The sequence below is a fragment of the Takifugu rubripes genome, chromosome 18 (genome assembly GCF_901000725.2).
Source record: "Takifugu rubripes chromosome 18, fTakRub1.2, whole genome shotgun sequence".
Lineage (NCBI taxonomy): Eukaryota > Metazoa > Chordata > Actinopteri > Tetraodontiformes > Tetraodontidae > Takifugu > Takifugu rubripes.
Genome location: NC_042302.1, coordinates 3,143,567 through 3,159,938, shown reverse-complemented (window position 1 = coordinate 3,159,938; position 16,372 = coordinate 3,143,567). Strand labels below are relative to the sequence as shown.

General features: G+C 47.5%; 1 protein-coding gene across 1 annotated transcript in view; it reads right to left on the bottom strand.

Annotated features, from left to right (window-relative positions):
- Positions 1–8,177: 8,177 nt before the first annotated feature.
- Positions 8,178–16,372, bottom strand: part of sfmbt2 (Scm like with four mbt domains 2) — a 17,536-nt gene continuing 9,341 nt past the window's right edge. Inside the window, exons 5-20 of the mRNA XM_003972736.3 lie at positions 14,454–14,542; positions 13,688–13,937; positions 13,348–13,445; positions 13,113–13,214; positions 12,808–13,038; positions 12,248–12,374; positions 12,052–12,165; positions 11,927–11,969; positions 11,190–11,257; positions 10,278–10,417; positions 9,915–10,024; positions 9,381–9,556; positions 9,141–9,310; positions 8,780–9,049; positions 8,583–8,702; positions 8,178–8,503 (exon numbers count right to left, since the gene is read on the bottom strand). Of these exons, the coding sequence (XP_003972785.3) occupies positions 8,363–8,503; positions 8,583–8,702; positions 8,780–9,049; positions 9,141–9,310; positions 9,381–9,556; positions 9,915–10,024; positions 10,278–10,417; positions 11,190–11,257; positions 11,927–11,969; positions 12,052–12,165; positions 12,248–12,374; positions 12,808–13,038; positions 13,113–13,214; positions 13,348–13,445; positions 13,688–13,937; positions 14,454–14,542 (2,249 nt within the window). The 3' untranslated portion in view covers positions 8,178–8,362. The remainder of the gene's footprint in view (positions 8,504–8,582; positions 8,703–8,779; positions 9,050–9,140; positions 9,311–9,380; positions 9,557–9,914; positions 10,025–10,277; positions 10,418–11,189; positions 11,258–11,926; positions 11,970–12,051; positions 12,166–12,247; positions 12,375–12,807; positions 13,039–13,112; positions 13,215–13,347; positions 13,446–13,687; positions 13,938–14,453; positions 14,543–16,372) is intronic.

Sequence of the window (16,372 nt, the reverse complement as noted above, 5' to 3'; positions counted from 1 at the left end):
TGGACGTGTTAGAAGAGGGTTGCTCACCTGTTAAGGACCTGGGATGCTCACTGTTCATCTCATTGACCCTCTGGAATAAACCCACCGAAGCGGAGCAACGGCGCGGCGTTCACAGACAGTGGGAATTTACATGATCATTGACAGGTTTCCTGGGCTTTGAAACCACGAAACTCGAAATCACGTCAGACACACAAACCTCATTCCTGTCAAAGTATTAATGGGGTTTCTCAGTATAATTAAACAGTATTTGAGCTCACATTTGACATTAGTCACTGAGTTAATCGATTATAAGGTTTGTGAGTATAGGAAACACTAAACTGATTATAATTCGAAGCGAACGAAACCTCCGAGTTGATTTGAACGCAGCGTGACATAACGACTCGTAACGAAAGAGAAATTAGAGTTTAAAGAACTGAAAATGGTTCCCCAGACTTGGTTTTCTAATCACCTGCGGAGAATCATCGACCAATTTAATGATTCTAAAAACAACTTTAAAAAAAGAGAATAAATTACTTTTTCAATCAAGGTAATGCAGCCTTAAGGTAGACATTTGAAATCTGTTTTCAGAAAACAAAATTAAAAGGAGTTTTCTTTAAAACTGCCCTGTTAGTAGAAAAACAGAACTCAGTGCAGTTTGTAGTAGTTCCACGAGACGGCGCCAGTGTTTGCGTATTGTTTGTGTTTGAAGCGTGAAAGAAAATAAATTGTGGCGATGTTAATTTTAAAAAAAAACCAATACAAAAATTAGAATATTCATTTGACAAACACGAAGAACTCCAAACTAAAATGATATTGATGGAGGGAAAACTGCACAGGACACGTGTCGACACACGTGTCCTGTGCAGTTTTCCCTCCATCCATCGTTTCCTGAACAGCCTCCAGAGCCAGTCGGAGTATCAGAAATGTTGGGCTTTCCTCCTTCTCTCTCTTTCCTCTTCCTGGTTCTGTCAACAGTTTCTGTCCACACAAACAGCAAGAGTCTAAATTAAAGTTCCCACAGTTGGTAATTATGATGGAGTTAGATGATGAGCTGTCAGTAAACCTCAGACTCCATCTTTGTCCTGGTCAATTACGTCCTTCAGTATAATATTACTGCTTCAGACCGCATTTAAATATAACTTTCACGTCTTTACGCAAGTATTTGTATTTTTCCCATGTTTCCTCCGTGTTTATGTGACGTTAGCTTTTGGAGACGTTCTTTGTTCCAACACACTTTATCTAACGCGTTGTTTTTTGCTCGTTGTCCTGCTCCGGTCCAGCAGGGAGGCAGCAGCTTCGGATCTCAACACCTTCAGACGGTGTTGCTCTATGACTGTGGGTCGGAGCCCACCCTGTGTCGTGATGAAGTTTAAACTTTATTGTATGAATAAATGCTGGACATGACTGCTGGGAAACCCCCAAATCATCCCAGAAAAACAACAGGACAGACAAACAACAATGACCAAACAAGCCCTTAAAAACCAAGAGCACGACTTTAACAACAAAGAACTCCACTAATGATGCGGGAAAGAATAGAATGAAAGAAGAAAAGAGTAAAGAAGAAGATCAAAGCTACAGATCATCCATTCACACATACACACATATAGGTATATAGGTATCTATAGATGTGTAATGTGTGGTTGTGTACCGCTGAGTAAGCCTGGCACACAGTGCCCCCCCCCCCCCCCCATGCTGATCCAACAGCACAGAAACACCAAATGACCCGTTACGTCACCTTAAACTTTAAGTCCCGTATGGAATGATGCTGGTTGATGTTTTCATTCTATTTTTCTTATTTCTTTCGATTTTATCCATCATCATTGCCATTATTATTACTACATTAATCAATTTTACAGTGAAGTTGGAGGTTTATTGTGTTTACTGTGTTTTTATACTTAATTTGTTCCAACTTGTGGTTCGGGTTCCCCTGATTGGTCATAGCCTAAATTTTAAAGGTCACAAAATTTTAAAAACATTTGGGTTTTTTGTGAAGTGAAGGTGGCTTCTTCCCCCTCACATTTAGGAATGTGTTAACAGTGTTAGCAATGTTAGCATACCGATGCTAGCTATTTCACATGAATAGACATTTTCAGTTTTACAAATTACTCTCCTTGTTCATGTATTTTGAACCCTGTTATTGTGTTTTTAATGTACCCCCCCTCATTTCTGCGTCTTTAAACTGAAATATCTTTCAGTCTTTTTTGTTCTTTTCTATGTCATTTTATTGACCGAGTTCTTGTTCACAGTCAATCAATATTAACTTTGACGTGTCGTCAGTCTATTTGAACTTTTATTCATCACGTCTGGCAAACATCTGCTTTTCCTCCTTCCTCTTGTAATCATCAGCTTTTTTAGATTTTATATAGAGGTTCATTTAATTTAACTGTTTTAATTAATTTTGGGGGAACAGCTGTGACATTTTTCCATGTTTCTGTCTTAAATGCATGTTTTTGTGCTTCTACACCTTGGAAGAAAAGACATATTTGCATGAGCTTCAGGCTACTTCCTGGAACTCTTAACTGCTAAGAAGCTACTTTCACTTTCGCAGCTTCGCTTGAAACAAATGACAGTTGTTCGTGTTTCCTTGGTGGTTTTATGTGGAATCTCAGTTAATCTTGTCTGATTTTAAGGACCTCCTCAAACATCATCAGAAAGGAGGCCTCGTTTCGTCTTTTCAGATATTTTAGAAAAATTATCCGCAGGAATCTGTTGTGTAAATTCCCTCCTCTGTTAATTCCCCTTCTCACAGGAGCCTGCACATCTTCAAGTTTAAAGGTTTTTACAACTTTTCTTCCTCTACCGCTACACTGGGAAAAAAATCTGTCCATTATTTCACCTTTTTAAACTATTTGTGCCACATTAAATACATGTTATATCAGAAAACGCCAGTTTTATTTGAGAGATTTTAGAGAAATTTTTTTTGTCTTTCTTAAAGATACTTGCTTTGATCTCAACTTCTAAAACAAAGAATAAAACACAGGAAATTAACCTCCTAAAACAACTCATTCGAGCAGTTTTATTTTTCACATCTTCTGTAATTCCCGCTGAAAAAAAGTGTAAAAGATTCTCTCAGAAATCACCACAGTCACTTTTTGCTTTGTTTTTGCTTTTTAGACACTATTTTCACAGGAAGATCATCCATGCGGACCTGGGGACGGTGCCTGCACCCTGGTTGCCATAGAAACGGGCCCAGCAGCCAACCAGCTGTGCTATCCAGATGCTCCTCCTCCCTCCCTCATATTCTTACACCCCCACCATACTTAACATTGGTAATACTGAAGATTAGGATAATCTGAGCAGTGAGTGTCTTTAGAAACGAACACACACACACACACACACACACACACACACACACATACACACTTTAACTGCGCAGCAATGTGATCAATGCACTGACAGGACAGGAAATGAGTCAACTGTTTCATCTCACTGGAATATATTCATTTAAACAAAAAGAACAAAGGGCAGCAACACAACACACACACACACACACACACACACACACGCTTGTGGGCTCACATGTACATCCACAAATAGAGCGTAATAATCACAGTGCCTTGCTTCAAACATCTGGGCAGCTGCGTTCTGCAACGATGGTGAGAAACCTCCAAGGGGGACGAGGGTCTGGGATGAAGCCATCTTTTTATAATCATGCAAGACATTTTTAGCAGCATGTGTTTGAAATACTCGCGTAAATGCTCCCCATGGCAACAGTTACAGTAAAGGTGCTGTTGACAACATCCTGTCGTCCATGAAAAAGTGGTGGTTATTTTTCTACATGCGTCACAGACTGAAGGCTGTTGAAGAACTTTTGCTTGTAATTTTAAGTCATTGATCCTGGACCAGATTTAATCAGCCCACCACACACACACACACACACACACACACGCACGCACGCACGCACACTCGGTGCTAACGTGTCGTCCGTGACTCCGGAGAGGTTTTGAATTTCCCTGACACACCGAGGAAGAGGAGAGCTGCGTCTCATTGACCTTCCAGAACCACGTCCCACCAGCGCCACTGGCTCATGTTACTCACACACACACATGCACACGCGCGCACATAGCTGTGCTAGGACCTTGCATCAACCTTCATTCATCACAAACAGCATAACCCGAGTCCCACACGGAACCACATCAGAACTGGTTTGTGGACCAGCTAAAGGATTTATGGCTAAATAGCTAATGTTTTTCTCGCACCTTCACGTCCTTTTTGAAGCTGCAGAAAAAAGTTGATGATTTATATAAATTATATTATATTATATTTATATAAATTCAGAAAAATGCGTAATTGCGACACGAATAATCAAGACGTAGCAATAACGCAAATCCACTTGTCAGCTGTTTCTGCAGAGGTCATTTTTCCCATTTCCCATGATGCTTTGCACTCGTGTGCCAGCAGCTGTACAGTTGTAGAAAATGAACTCAGCTCTTCTCCAAGAACAGGCATTAATCTTAGCTTCATCCAGTTCGGTTCCAGTTCTAAACCGGTTCACATTCATGTTAAATTCACCTTATTTGGGTGGAAGGTGAATGTCTGGTGACCAGCAAACTCTCCTCTGAGCGTTGGCGACCTGAGCTCGAGGTGCCGGCAGAGAAGTGATCAGTCGATTATCAAACCACTTCCTGCCGATTGATTCCGTGTGAACTTCCGTGTGGGCAGACAGATGTAATTATGCATCTGTCTTTTTTCCCCTTTCTTTCTCAACTCGCCCTTTTGTGCCGCCCACCCACCAACACACCGACTCACTTCCTCCTCCCACACCGGCTCAGACCCTCGCACCGTGTTCCCAGTTGGGCCCCCATCAGCTCTCCCAGCGATACCATCAGTGAATACATTACCTTTGGAAGGACGGATGAAGGGAGGACGAGCAGCAGGACTTAATACACATACCCGGCCGCAGTGGCAGATGGGAGAGGGTCTCACGGGTGATGAATAATGAACAATCGAGAGAAAAATGCCGTGTTGTGTAAACAGAGGTGCAAGTTAGCATCCAGCTGCTGCCAAACGTTCATCGGCATTGACTCTTGCTCCGAGTTCCCGATGCAGAAGTGGCTCCTGGGTCTCAGCGGCCCAGTAAAGATGGAAATGAATCACCTGCAGGGTGTGGGGACGTTTGGAATCCAGCTAAAAAAACCCCGAAAAACAAGCATGGCAGAAAGACTGACTTTACACAGGTAATCAGCTTGTTTGCTCAAGGTGTAACAGTCGGCTAGCGGCTAGCCCATTAGCCTCAGCTTTGATTGTTTCTTTTTGATTTTGCAAAGTTTGCCCGATGACACCAACTCACCACTAGACTTCACTGTAAAGCTCAAACTGACTATTTTTTAGAGTTTTACCTCGGCAGCTGTTGAATCTCTCGGAGAATCTGAAAGAATTTAGCGAGACTTTAAGCTGACATGCTATTTTTGAAGAGATTACAGAGGTTAAGGTGTGAGATTCTACATGAGCCACTGTTTAAAACTATTATAAATGGATTGAAACATAGAACATTTCGCCTGCACTGAAAATAAGCGTGCACGAAATGTTACAGATAGAAGCTGAAGTCGTCGGCATAACGGGAATCTTTTCCTCTAGCAAGATAAGGGTGCGTCTCTACTGCAGGACCCTTCCCTGCAGGAACCTTTCCAGGGTCTAGCCAAGTCCCTATGTATTTAAACATAAGTGGGTGTGGCTTGAGGTTTACTCAGTGGCGATTGGGGGCAGGATGTGACATAATCAGAAATCATCAAAACAAGCTTGTCGTCCACAGCATCCACCTTCCTGTTTGCCCCCTTCCTCGGGGTCTCTTTTATTACAATTTTTACTTTTGGCCGCTTGCCACATGGTTGAAAATGTTGCTCGATTATTTAGCGATCAAAACTCGTGATGATGTCACGGGGGGGGGGGGCACGACCATCGACCGAGTGAGAAGGACGGATCTTGGGAGGTTCCTGCCCCCAGTAATTACCAGGAACTTCTGCAGTGGAAACGCGGCTACAGGTCACAACGGGAGTCAGGTGACTAGTCTGTGTGTGTGTGGGGGGGGGGGGGGTTCCTGATGGTTGTTCAACTTGTGAGAGTTTTTGATTGACTCTAATCTTGGTGGAGGGATGAAGGGCTGAGCTGGAAGATGTTTGTCTTCAACATTTCTGATTGTTCTCTCTCCTGTGTGTGTTGCTGCGACCTAGATTTGACGTCAACAGACAGTTCGTGTGTGTGTGTGAGAGACAGTTCAGTTGATAGTTAACCACCGTCACCTTCCCCCACATTCACACACACATACACACACACGCTCGCAAACTTTGAGCCCAACGTTTCGCCACATCATCTGCTTCATCTTGGTGCTACATTATTCAATAACCTTTTTAAAACTCTCATTCTGACATTTCCTTCTCCATAAAAAAGTAACTTTGATTATCTCGCTGCAGACAAGGTTGTAATCTGTGTTTAAACGTTTGCCAGCGCACGTTTAGCTTCACTCTTTATTACGCTACAGGGTTTTTAGCTGGTTTCAACTGAGCCACAATTGAACCAAAGCCGTTAAACACCTTTCCAACCATCACCGTTTCCATGGTTTCCTGCAGTATCGCAGTGGCGGCGAAACAGTTGAGTGTTTTTCATGTCGAGGAGAAAATGGTGGCATCAACCACAAACGTTCAGAATCAATTTCAAAGTCAGCGGTTTTGTTCTCCAGGAACATTTAGTTTAGCTAGAAGCTCTAAAAAACATCATTTGCATTTAGACTCTAATCATCCGAATATTAATCAACTTAAATAGCAGCTTGGCTCCTACATTTAGCTTTAATTACATCAAAGACTCTGAGGCTAACTGTAGCGTCATGCTAATCACGCGCCATGTATGTTGTGGCTGTTTGATGGTGGCTCAGTGGGGATTTTCCAGGGTTTTCCCCCATGGTGGGTAAATAATGTCCGTGAGGCATCTTCACTTCCTTCAAACATCAAAGGTCCATCTGGGCTTTTGGGTTTCGTCCCTTGTGTAGCTCTTGTCATTAAGTTTCTGTGGTGTTCAGTGGCTCCGTGGGGGCGCCCTGAATGTTGTGGTACCACACAGACAATAAGGACCATTGTTCTGTGTTCTGAGGACCCAACCAGCCCTGGTCCCGGGTCAGATCAGGGTCCAAATCTCATCTCCAGTCAGTTCTGTGCTACTCCATATGCGCTCAAGAAACCGACTTTCACCTGACAACAGGAGAGCGTCGACACCTCCACCGTCGTACCTTCACAGAATCCAGGAGGCGGGAATCGTCCCGCGCCAACATCTAAAGGGCCGTTGCCAGGCAACGGAATTAGAGTGACTGTCCACAGTGTTGGCGTCCTGGGAATTTAAATGTCCCCTTCATTTATCTGCTAATGCGTTTAACTGCAAACGGAATCATCACAAATCACTTTAAAAATAGGTGAACTGTCCATATTTATGTGTATTTATGCCGTTGCCTAGCAATGTCAATGTAAAAACATGTTTTGGTATTGTACTTATATTGTTAGTTATTTATTCACATAGATCAATGTAAACAATGAACTGACATTGGATTCTGACATTTTTGAGTCTAATGAAGCCACATTAATTTTGTTTTACTGTAATAAACACCAAACCTTCTTACCTTTGGCTGAGAATTTACATTTTTTAAATGTAAATGAAAGATTTTATCACTAATGTTTATAAATTTATGTTAATTAAAAATGTGCAGTAAAAATTAACTTTTATAGCTATGTTACTAACCAATTTAGCATTTTGTTCATAAAACTTTTTTTAAAATTACTTTTGTCAACATACAATTGTGTCACACCTGTGGCAGACTCCGCCCACCATTAGCACATACGTTAGCAAACAATTGTGCTGTTTACTAGCGACAGCAGCAGCGCAACAAACCACAAAATGCTCGCAAACATAAAAATCAATAGAAATTTATTTTCTTATCAAAAATATCGGCAACATATTTGCATAGATGTACACAGGAAGGGCTTCGCGTCACGTGATCATAACGATGAGACTGATTTTCGGGACCTTTTCTGACTAATTTTCGTTGTTCTTGACTTTAACGTCACAGGAAATCGTGCGGCTCAGTAAACAATTGATCATAAATTAGGGGAAGAATAAATAATCCAAATATATTATATCTGGGTTTGTTAAATACCTCTGATAATCTGCTCACAACCAATCACGTCTCATAGAAAGGGGGGGGGGGGGGGGGGGGGGGGGGGGGGGGGGGGGCTAGTATTTAATATTAGCTTCAATGCTAAACTATTTAAGAACATCGATGCGACCTGATCAATGAATCGAAGGTTTTAAGAGCGCCATAATCCCAGGATTGACCCTCACGTGGCACGCTTCAGGACGTTCCCCCACCAGAGGCCGCCTGGTCCCACCTCCTGCTCTGGGGTCAGTTGGCGAACTGTCTGTAAAAGGCCACCTTGACGCGCTCGATCTGGTGGCACAGTTTGATGGCGGGGCCCAGTTTCAGGTCCATGCACTCCTGCACGGTGGGCAGCGTGAGCAGAAGCAGCGCCTGACCGTCGATGTCCTGCAGCCGAGACACCCGTTTGACACGTGTCTTACAGAAACATGTAGGCGAGTTGTGGTGTGTGTGTGTGTGTGTGTACCTGCTCCTGGAAGATGTTGGCCAACGACGCACAATCGGTGGAGTTGATGAAATGGACCACTTCATCCACGCTCCACTCCAGAGGGTTCCTGTCCAACACCAGCTGACCTTCCTCCTCCACCTTGGAACCCACCCAGATCAGATTAGCATATTAGCATATTCAGACGAGCTAGCGCAGCTACGGCGGCGGCTCTTCACCTGCATGTCCTGGTCTTTGGGCGGTTGGTACTGGCTGCCCTGGCTGTAGGCGGACACGGAGCGGGTCGTCCTCCTCCGTCCCTCGGGGGCCTCCTGGACCGCCCTGGGGTGACCGGTGCTGTTGGCCCTGCGCAGCGACGCGGCGCGGCGAGGGCGGCTGCTGGCCACCTCCACCGAGGAGGCGTCGGTGTGGTCTTCCCGTGGCTCAGAGCTGGTGCCCTCGCTGCCCGACTGCAGCGCCATGTCCTCATCCTCCTCTTCATCGCTGTCCTGGAAGAGAACCACAAACAGATGTGTCAGGACGTAGCTGCTCCAGGTGCATTGTGGGATACTCGTGACAGGACAGAGAAGGTCATCTAACCTGCGGGGAGCCGGCGGGGGTGTAATCCACAGCCGTGGAACGCCTCTTCTTCTGCACAAATATGGCCTTCCTCTTCTTCCTGCGGCGCGCCGGCTTGGCTACGTCTCCTTCCGCCGTCTCGTCTCCCGCCGCCGGTTTGGACAACTTCCTCTTCTTCCCGTAGTAATAAGCTGTCAGAAAACACGTTTACGCCCTTCATCGCCGCGGCGTTGCTCAGGAAGAACAGCGCGCCTGACTCACTGTATTTGGTTTTGGTCTGAAGCGAGCAGTTCTCGGGACACTTGTCCGTCACCAGAACCGGACCGAAGAGGTTGGGACAGCACTGCAGCTTCAGGCACACCTTTCTGCAGAAGTCCGGGATCTGGTCCGCCAGCCGGATGATCTGGAGGGTCGAGCGGTACGTCTTCCCTTTATATCTGGGGGGAGAGCGTTCACATGTTCGCTAGCTGGAAAAAGGAACTGGATGCTCTGGCCTGGATCGGATCTGCCGCCTCTGCTTAGCGAAGGTCAGGAGAGGTCAGCTAATCTGCTGGCAGCTCCAGGACAAACATGACCTGGACTCTGGAGCCTCTCGGCTCCAGCGGACTCAAACACTCCTATTAAAGTTTGGATTTCAGCTAGCGTTAGGCTACATGAGCCATCACACCTGATTTTCTCTGGTTTCTTTGGCGGCATCAACTGTTGTCATGGATACAGGTAGTTTTACCAGCATGACAGGAAGTGCTGAGTTTCAGGTCTAAGGAGAAAAAAGCAGCAGATTCTGAGTTTGCTCACTTGGCTTTGAGGGTCTCCTCCTGACATTCCCAGCTCTGATCCTGCAGCTCCTGCAGCTCCTTCAGGACTCGTCCCGGCTTGTAGGCGGCGTTGATCAGCATGCTAAGCAGCTGTGGGCCGAAGCAAAACACTTCAGACACCAAAAATCTCCTTAATTTCAAGATTTATTCAGATTTTCCACAGCCGACTCCTTAAAAAGAATCAAAATCGCAACCTCCTCCTGAGAGTTTCCGAGGTTGTTTTGCTAAGCGCTAGCAGCCGCTAATGACTGACAGCTCGTCACATTAAAATGAAGGCGCTGCCGGGAGACGGCAGGTGGTTAACGAGGCATCAACACCCCCCACTCCCGCACAATCAGCCCACCTCTTTCAGGACCAGCGTGCACTTCCCCGGCCCGACGGCTTGCGGCAGCTCGGCGATGCGTCCCTTGTTGAGGTACGGTCCTGAGAAGCAGCGGTGGTTGACGAATATCCTGGAGCAGGTGTATCGGCCGTTAGCTGAACCTGAGTCAGAGCCATAAACAATTAGCACGGACCTGTTTATGAGCAGTGGGACCACACATCATTTGTTTGAACTAAACCAGAGTGACGGCAAACGCACACACACACACACAGAAATTAGCGTCGACATCAGGCTGCACCTCCACTTTCTGCAGCCCCGTAGACGCCAACACCTGGAGCCGCACGACTCCGGCGAATAATCAGGCGAGCCGATGAATATGTAGCAGCGAGTGGGTGGTTTTTGAAACGGGCAACTGGCGTCTCCTGGAAACGCGGCTCAGCCTGCAGCTCACTTTTAATTTAAGTGTACATTTAGTTTACAGCTACATTTCGGTCCCATGGCCGCTCTCCGCCTCCCAGTTTGGATTTTAAAGTGGGAAAAAACTGGAATTATGGTGAGAATGAAGTGTTTCCCCCCCAGATTTGAATTTTAAATATCTGTATTGAGTCAGGACTTTTAGCGACAACGGCAGCTAAATTAAAATCCATTCAGTGAGAGTGGCGCGTTAGCTTCTGGAGCTAGCAACGTTTAGCATAGATAAGTTTTTGTTATTAAAAAAAAAAAATTATAATTTGCTGCTTCTAGCTGCAAATTGTTTTATTTTGCCATAAGTTGTTTTTGTGGTAAAAATAGTTTTCAACTAACATGTAAATAGCAGGTAAACACTGGGAGTGAGGGAGGAACGGGGCAGCGTTTCCCTCCCTCCTCTCACCACGGACATTTTTTAGCATTAATTACTGGCGGGGAGCTGCATTTAAACCGCTGGTTGGTTACCTGCGTCCATGGCGACGGGCTGGCAGTGGTGGACAGGAGTCATTTCTACTGTAGGCGACGGCACCGACCTGCGAGAAAAGGCCGTCAATCCGGAGGAAGCGATGGATAAAATCATCAATCAATCGTCCACCGTCACAAGGGCGCCTGGGCCACGCTGCTGTGGTGGCGCTGGGGTACCGCTAAACGGAATCAGCACCGGTTAGCAGCGTCCTGAGGTCGCCGTCGCTCAACAGAACCAACCAAAGCCGATTTCCTGCGGACTTTTCTTGGCTCATTTAGAAAAATGTAACAAAACCCTGCGCGCGGCTAACATTAGCCTCACGCACACTATCAGTGTTTTCCAAAGTATCGGATCGTGCCCCGATACACGACTTTTGGATTGGATCTGACTGGTCATGCTACGCTAGCATGCAAGATTGGGAAACTCCCTTTAAAAAAACCGACCTCAACAAAAGTCAACCGTTTCGAAAGACCATGAAGGCAACGCGACGTCCTCGTCCGTGTGGTGGGGGGTCATCTCTGTGGTTCTGTGGTTCGGTACTGCCCGGCGCTACGGCGCAGCAGCTTTACTGACGATTAATAACTTTAACCTCACTTGGAGTCAGCCCTGCAACTGTGTATCATCAAACGGTATCGGATCGGCACCAGCGGGACTGTTTATTTAGTATCGGATCGGGTCAGGGCAACAACAATATAAGTATCAATAAAACAGGAGGAGGCGGATCAACAACTCTTACTGTTTCTCCGGTTGAACCACAGCGATTTTCTTCTGCTTCTGACCTACAGAACGGGGAAAACTGTCAGGTGTGTGTGCGTGTGCCTGCGCACGTGTGTGTGTGTGTGTGTGTGTGTGTCTACGCACAGACAGCTTTGATGGGGGCGGTCAGAGGGTAAGCGTTAGCCTCACACCAGCCCACAGGGAAGAGGTCCATGGACTCCACGTCCACCAAGCATTCCGACAGCTGTTTCAGCACACCTGGAGACAGGTGGACAGTCGAGAGGTGGGCGGGGCGGTAACACACACACACACACGCACACACACACACACAGGTGTGTACCTTCCAGTCGGAGCCACAGCAGGCGTCCTCTAACTTGAGTGATCTGAGCCACACACACTTCTGCCGGCCGGTGAGGGTTGACCGCCTCCAGCCACATGTCCTTGGCAAATCCTCTGTTCTGCCATGTCTGAACACACACACACACACACACACACACACACACACAGACGATGCTTTGACAATAAATTTCCACTTGAACGTCATTTTAAAGGAGTCTCAAAGGTTAAAGGTCAAGGGCGATCTTCCTCACATCTTCCAGTTTGCGGTTTTTGACGGACAAACCTGCTGCGTTAGCATTTAGCCCGAACTGGAGGCTAACCCTGGGGGCTAAGTGACATCGTGTTTGGTCCCTGAGGGCTGTTCTCTGCTAAACCGCAACATGATGTTCGAACGCGCGTCCCAGCACAACAGAACAGGCGGAGCAGCACAGCGAGCCTGATTGTGCCGCCTCCCTCTGTTTCCGTCCGGGCTCCGAACGCTGTTCAACACCTGAGCGTGTGTGTGAGGGGTTGTTTTTAGGGCCCCAGTTGTCGCTCTACGTCTGACCTATTCGAACTCACGTCGGGGAAGCAGCTCTCGGGAGCGGCCTCGGTGCCGCTCTGCTTCAGGTAGTCCGCCCAGTCGAAGTCCTGGCCCTCGAAGCCCCGCGGCCGCTCCAAGCCGACGCCGTTCTTCAGACACCACTGCACCGGCAGGATGCCCGGCGTGTTGGCGTGACAGACGACGCGCCGCGGCGTAGCGTCGACGCTCGCGTCGTCCAGCGTCACCTGGAAGTAGACGTCGTTGTAGACCTGGGGGGGAGGGGGGAGGGGGTGAGAACTAACGAGGCCACGAGTCTGAGGCGTCTCCAGGTGGACGTCTTTACCTTGGTGACAGAAACGGGGCAGATCTGCAGCTGCTCCCACCGAGACACCATCTCAAGCTTCATCCCGGTCCTGAACGAGTGCCGGGGCAGGTCCACATGGTCCTGGCACAGTAACGTCAAACGCTGAGACAAACGGGCTCCACTCCCCTCTCAATGTAAGCCAGGCGGAAGCCCGGCCCGCTTCTGACAGTGGACCTCCAGGAACAGAAGCCACCTTGTGTGCTGACCGACTCACCTTGAAGACCTCAAGAGGAAGCGGGTTCTTCTGTCCGTCCAGTTGGGCGTCCTCCAGAGCCTTCTGCCAGTCGGGGGCACTCTTCAGAGGCCTGAGGGCTGCAGGCGGAGCGCGCGGTTAGCATCAGATAGCTAGCTCAGACAGCTTTACCTGTAACGTGGACTCAAAACGCAGGTGCGTTCAGAACGCCTGAATTTTGAGGCGACGCCTGAAATAAATCAGTCAGCAGCGACGGGAGAGCGACTCAGAGACTCTCCTGATCTCTGTAATTAAGCTCCAGGTGGCGTCAGCCGGTTCGGCTCGGCACCAGATGACAACAGGTCAAAGGTCAAATCATCACCTGTGGGCGGTTGTAAGGCGAGGCGGTTCTCCAGAGCCCAACCCTGGGGGCGGAGCCTGACATCCAGGTAAAAAATCCATGCGTCCTGAGCGCGGTGCTCGTCCGTGAGGCCGGCATATCGTAGACGGAGTCGCCCCCCCACGTTCTGGATGACCCGGGCAGGCCAGTAGAGGAAGGGGTCCGACAGGTCCTGAAGCTCCAGGACGGAGTCCTCGAGGATCAGATCCACCGTGTTCTTACCTCTGAGAGGCTGCGAGAAGATTCAGAGTTATGGGAAACAGCAATAACAATAACTATCATAACACCATCTGTGGTAAAGGTTTCAAAGGGAGTGTGTAAACCTGAGAAAGTGGTTCTGCCTCAACCAGGTGTTAGCTCACCGTGCAGGTAAAACTGCCCCCGGCAACATTTGACAGCTTTTATTCACAACAAACGCTGCATGACAACCAGCCGAGTTCCGCGGTATCGTAGCATCAACGCTCAACGGGACTCCGTCTGTCTCTGTGCTAGCTCCAGCTAACATAGCCCCCGGAACCAGTTTTAGCATAAATGCTAAAGGGGCAAAATGAATAGAAGCCCTATGAAATTCCCTTGGTAAAAATCAAACTGCTGCAATCTTTTGCCGGGATTCACACGTGACCTCTGACCTCTGTGCCTCCCTTAAAACCAAAAGTTGCATCATAATCAAACGCTCTGCATTACCCATCGCCGGGGTTAACGTGAACTATCCTTTTTTTCCTGACCCAGCCTGAGCGCTAACACTCACCCCCTCCAGCAGGTTGGCCGGGGCGGTCCTGGATCCAGTCAGATCCTGAACCAGGAACTCGGTCCAGTCCGAGTACTTCTCCTTGATGGCTGCAGAAACACACAAACATAAAAAGCGTTCAGATTCGTGTCCTAGAGAACTACGTAGCACTGAGCTAAGTGTAGCTGCTACGGATTAGCATGCATGAGTGAGCACGTGCGGCTACGACGCAGCGACCGTCCTCAGTGTTTTTAAACATGCAGGTGTCAGGTCCACCCGTAGCCCATTTGGAACCCCCCCAGCTGGACCACAACTCCCAGAAACTCCTAGCCCTGTGGCACGAGGGCACGTGGTTTCCGCCTACTTCCTGTCCCCCGCACCGCTGGGGTGTTGCGTAATTCCTGCCTGGCTGTTTTCGGTGGACTCGTGATATCAGCTGCTTGTTTATCCCTCAAACCTCCTCCCTCCAAAACACGGCGCTAACATTCCAAGGAACTCAGACGATGCTGAGCGGCCTTCAGTGAGAGGCATGTTTACACACACACACATACGCGCGCACACACACACACACACACACACACACACACACACTGTGGTTGCATGACTCACAGTTTACAGAATGAGTGCTATATGCTGTGTGAAATGACGCCTGCTGCAGCATTAGCGTCATGCTGATGTGCTAAATGCAGAGGTATGCTGCTGTTGACAGCACATGAGTGCCTGGATGTATCTTAGCAGACTTAGCAGAGCGCGATGTGTCGAGTTTATGCTCCAGTTCAAGTCTTTGACCGTTTAAAGTGACTAAACATTAACAGGAAGTAATAGCACCGGGACATTTTTATCTGTTAGGCTGGTATGATTTTAAGCTATTGAGCTGTTGTGGCAGAATAAGCTAATAAGGTCGACAATTATCCTCCTACAGATTTAGAGAATTCCCCACAAGAGCTGTCAATTCATCTGTAATTTACAGCCCAGTTGAGGACATTTACATTTGCCATGTGTCATTTCACAACTAGCATGTCAGGCACACTTAATCACGGGCTAATTCCAGTCTAACGTTGATGAAGCAACCGAAGGGGGAGTAGTTGCCTTATGTGCACGGTCAACTGTACGCGCTCCTGACGCTGAAGAGACCAAATAAGTAAATGATCATTTGAGCAAAACACCAGTTTCTGCTAACATAATAAAAAAAAGCATGAATGACCACGGCGCGCTACATAAAGCCCAACAACCGCTAACATTGTGATACAACCCGGTCCAGTTTATTAATGCTAATCTTTGCTGCTGTACATGAACACACACACAAACGCCCACACACACACACACTCTTAGCAGATCTGGCTGATTACTCATGCAGCCGTTTCCAGTGAAGCAGAATCACCCGCCCCCACCCCGTCTTTATTTTTGCTATTTTCTGATGAATAATCTGTTGTTTTTACCAGGTTTCTCCCCCAAAGGCAGCAAATGTGAAACTTTCCCATCACAATAAGGGTTTAGTGAACCTTGAGGGAGGGAGGGAGGGAGGGATTCCCCCCGCCCCCCCCCACACACACACACACTCCCCCAGGCTGAGTCCTTCAGCACATAACAATAATCGTAAAGGAAACCCAGAATTTACCCGTCTGAAAGCTGATATTTGCACATCCTGCCAGCTACATCTCTGAGCGAGCTTCACTTCTGCTAGCCGATGCTATAATTAACCAAGGCGGCTGTTTTTAGCTTTAGCCACACCAGTGCAGCAGATTCTGTTCAGAGATAATGGAGGCTAATTACGCGCCAGCAAACATGTAAATACAGAAAACCCCGAGGAGGCTGGTGGAGGCAATCATCGTGTTTCTGTCGGTCATCTTAATTAATTAACAGATTAAATCAAAGCGTCACAATGTGAGGAAAAACTTCGCCCGACAACTGGCTGCAAGATGCAAACGCTTGTTTTAGGC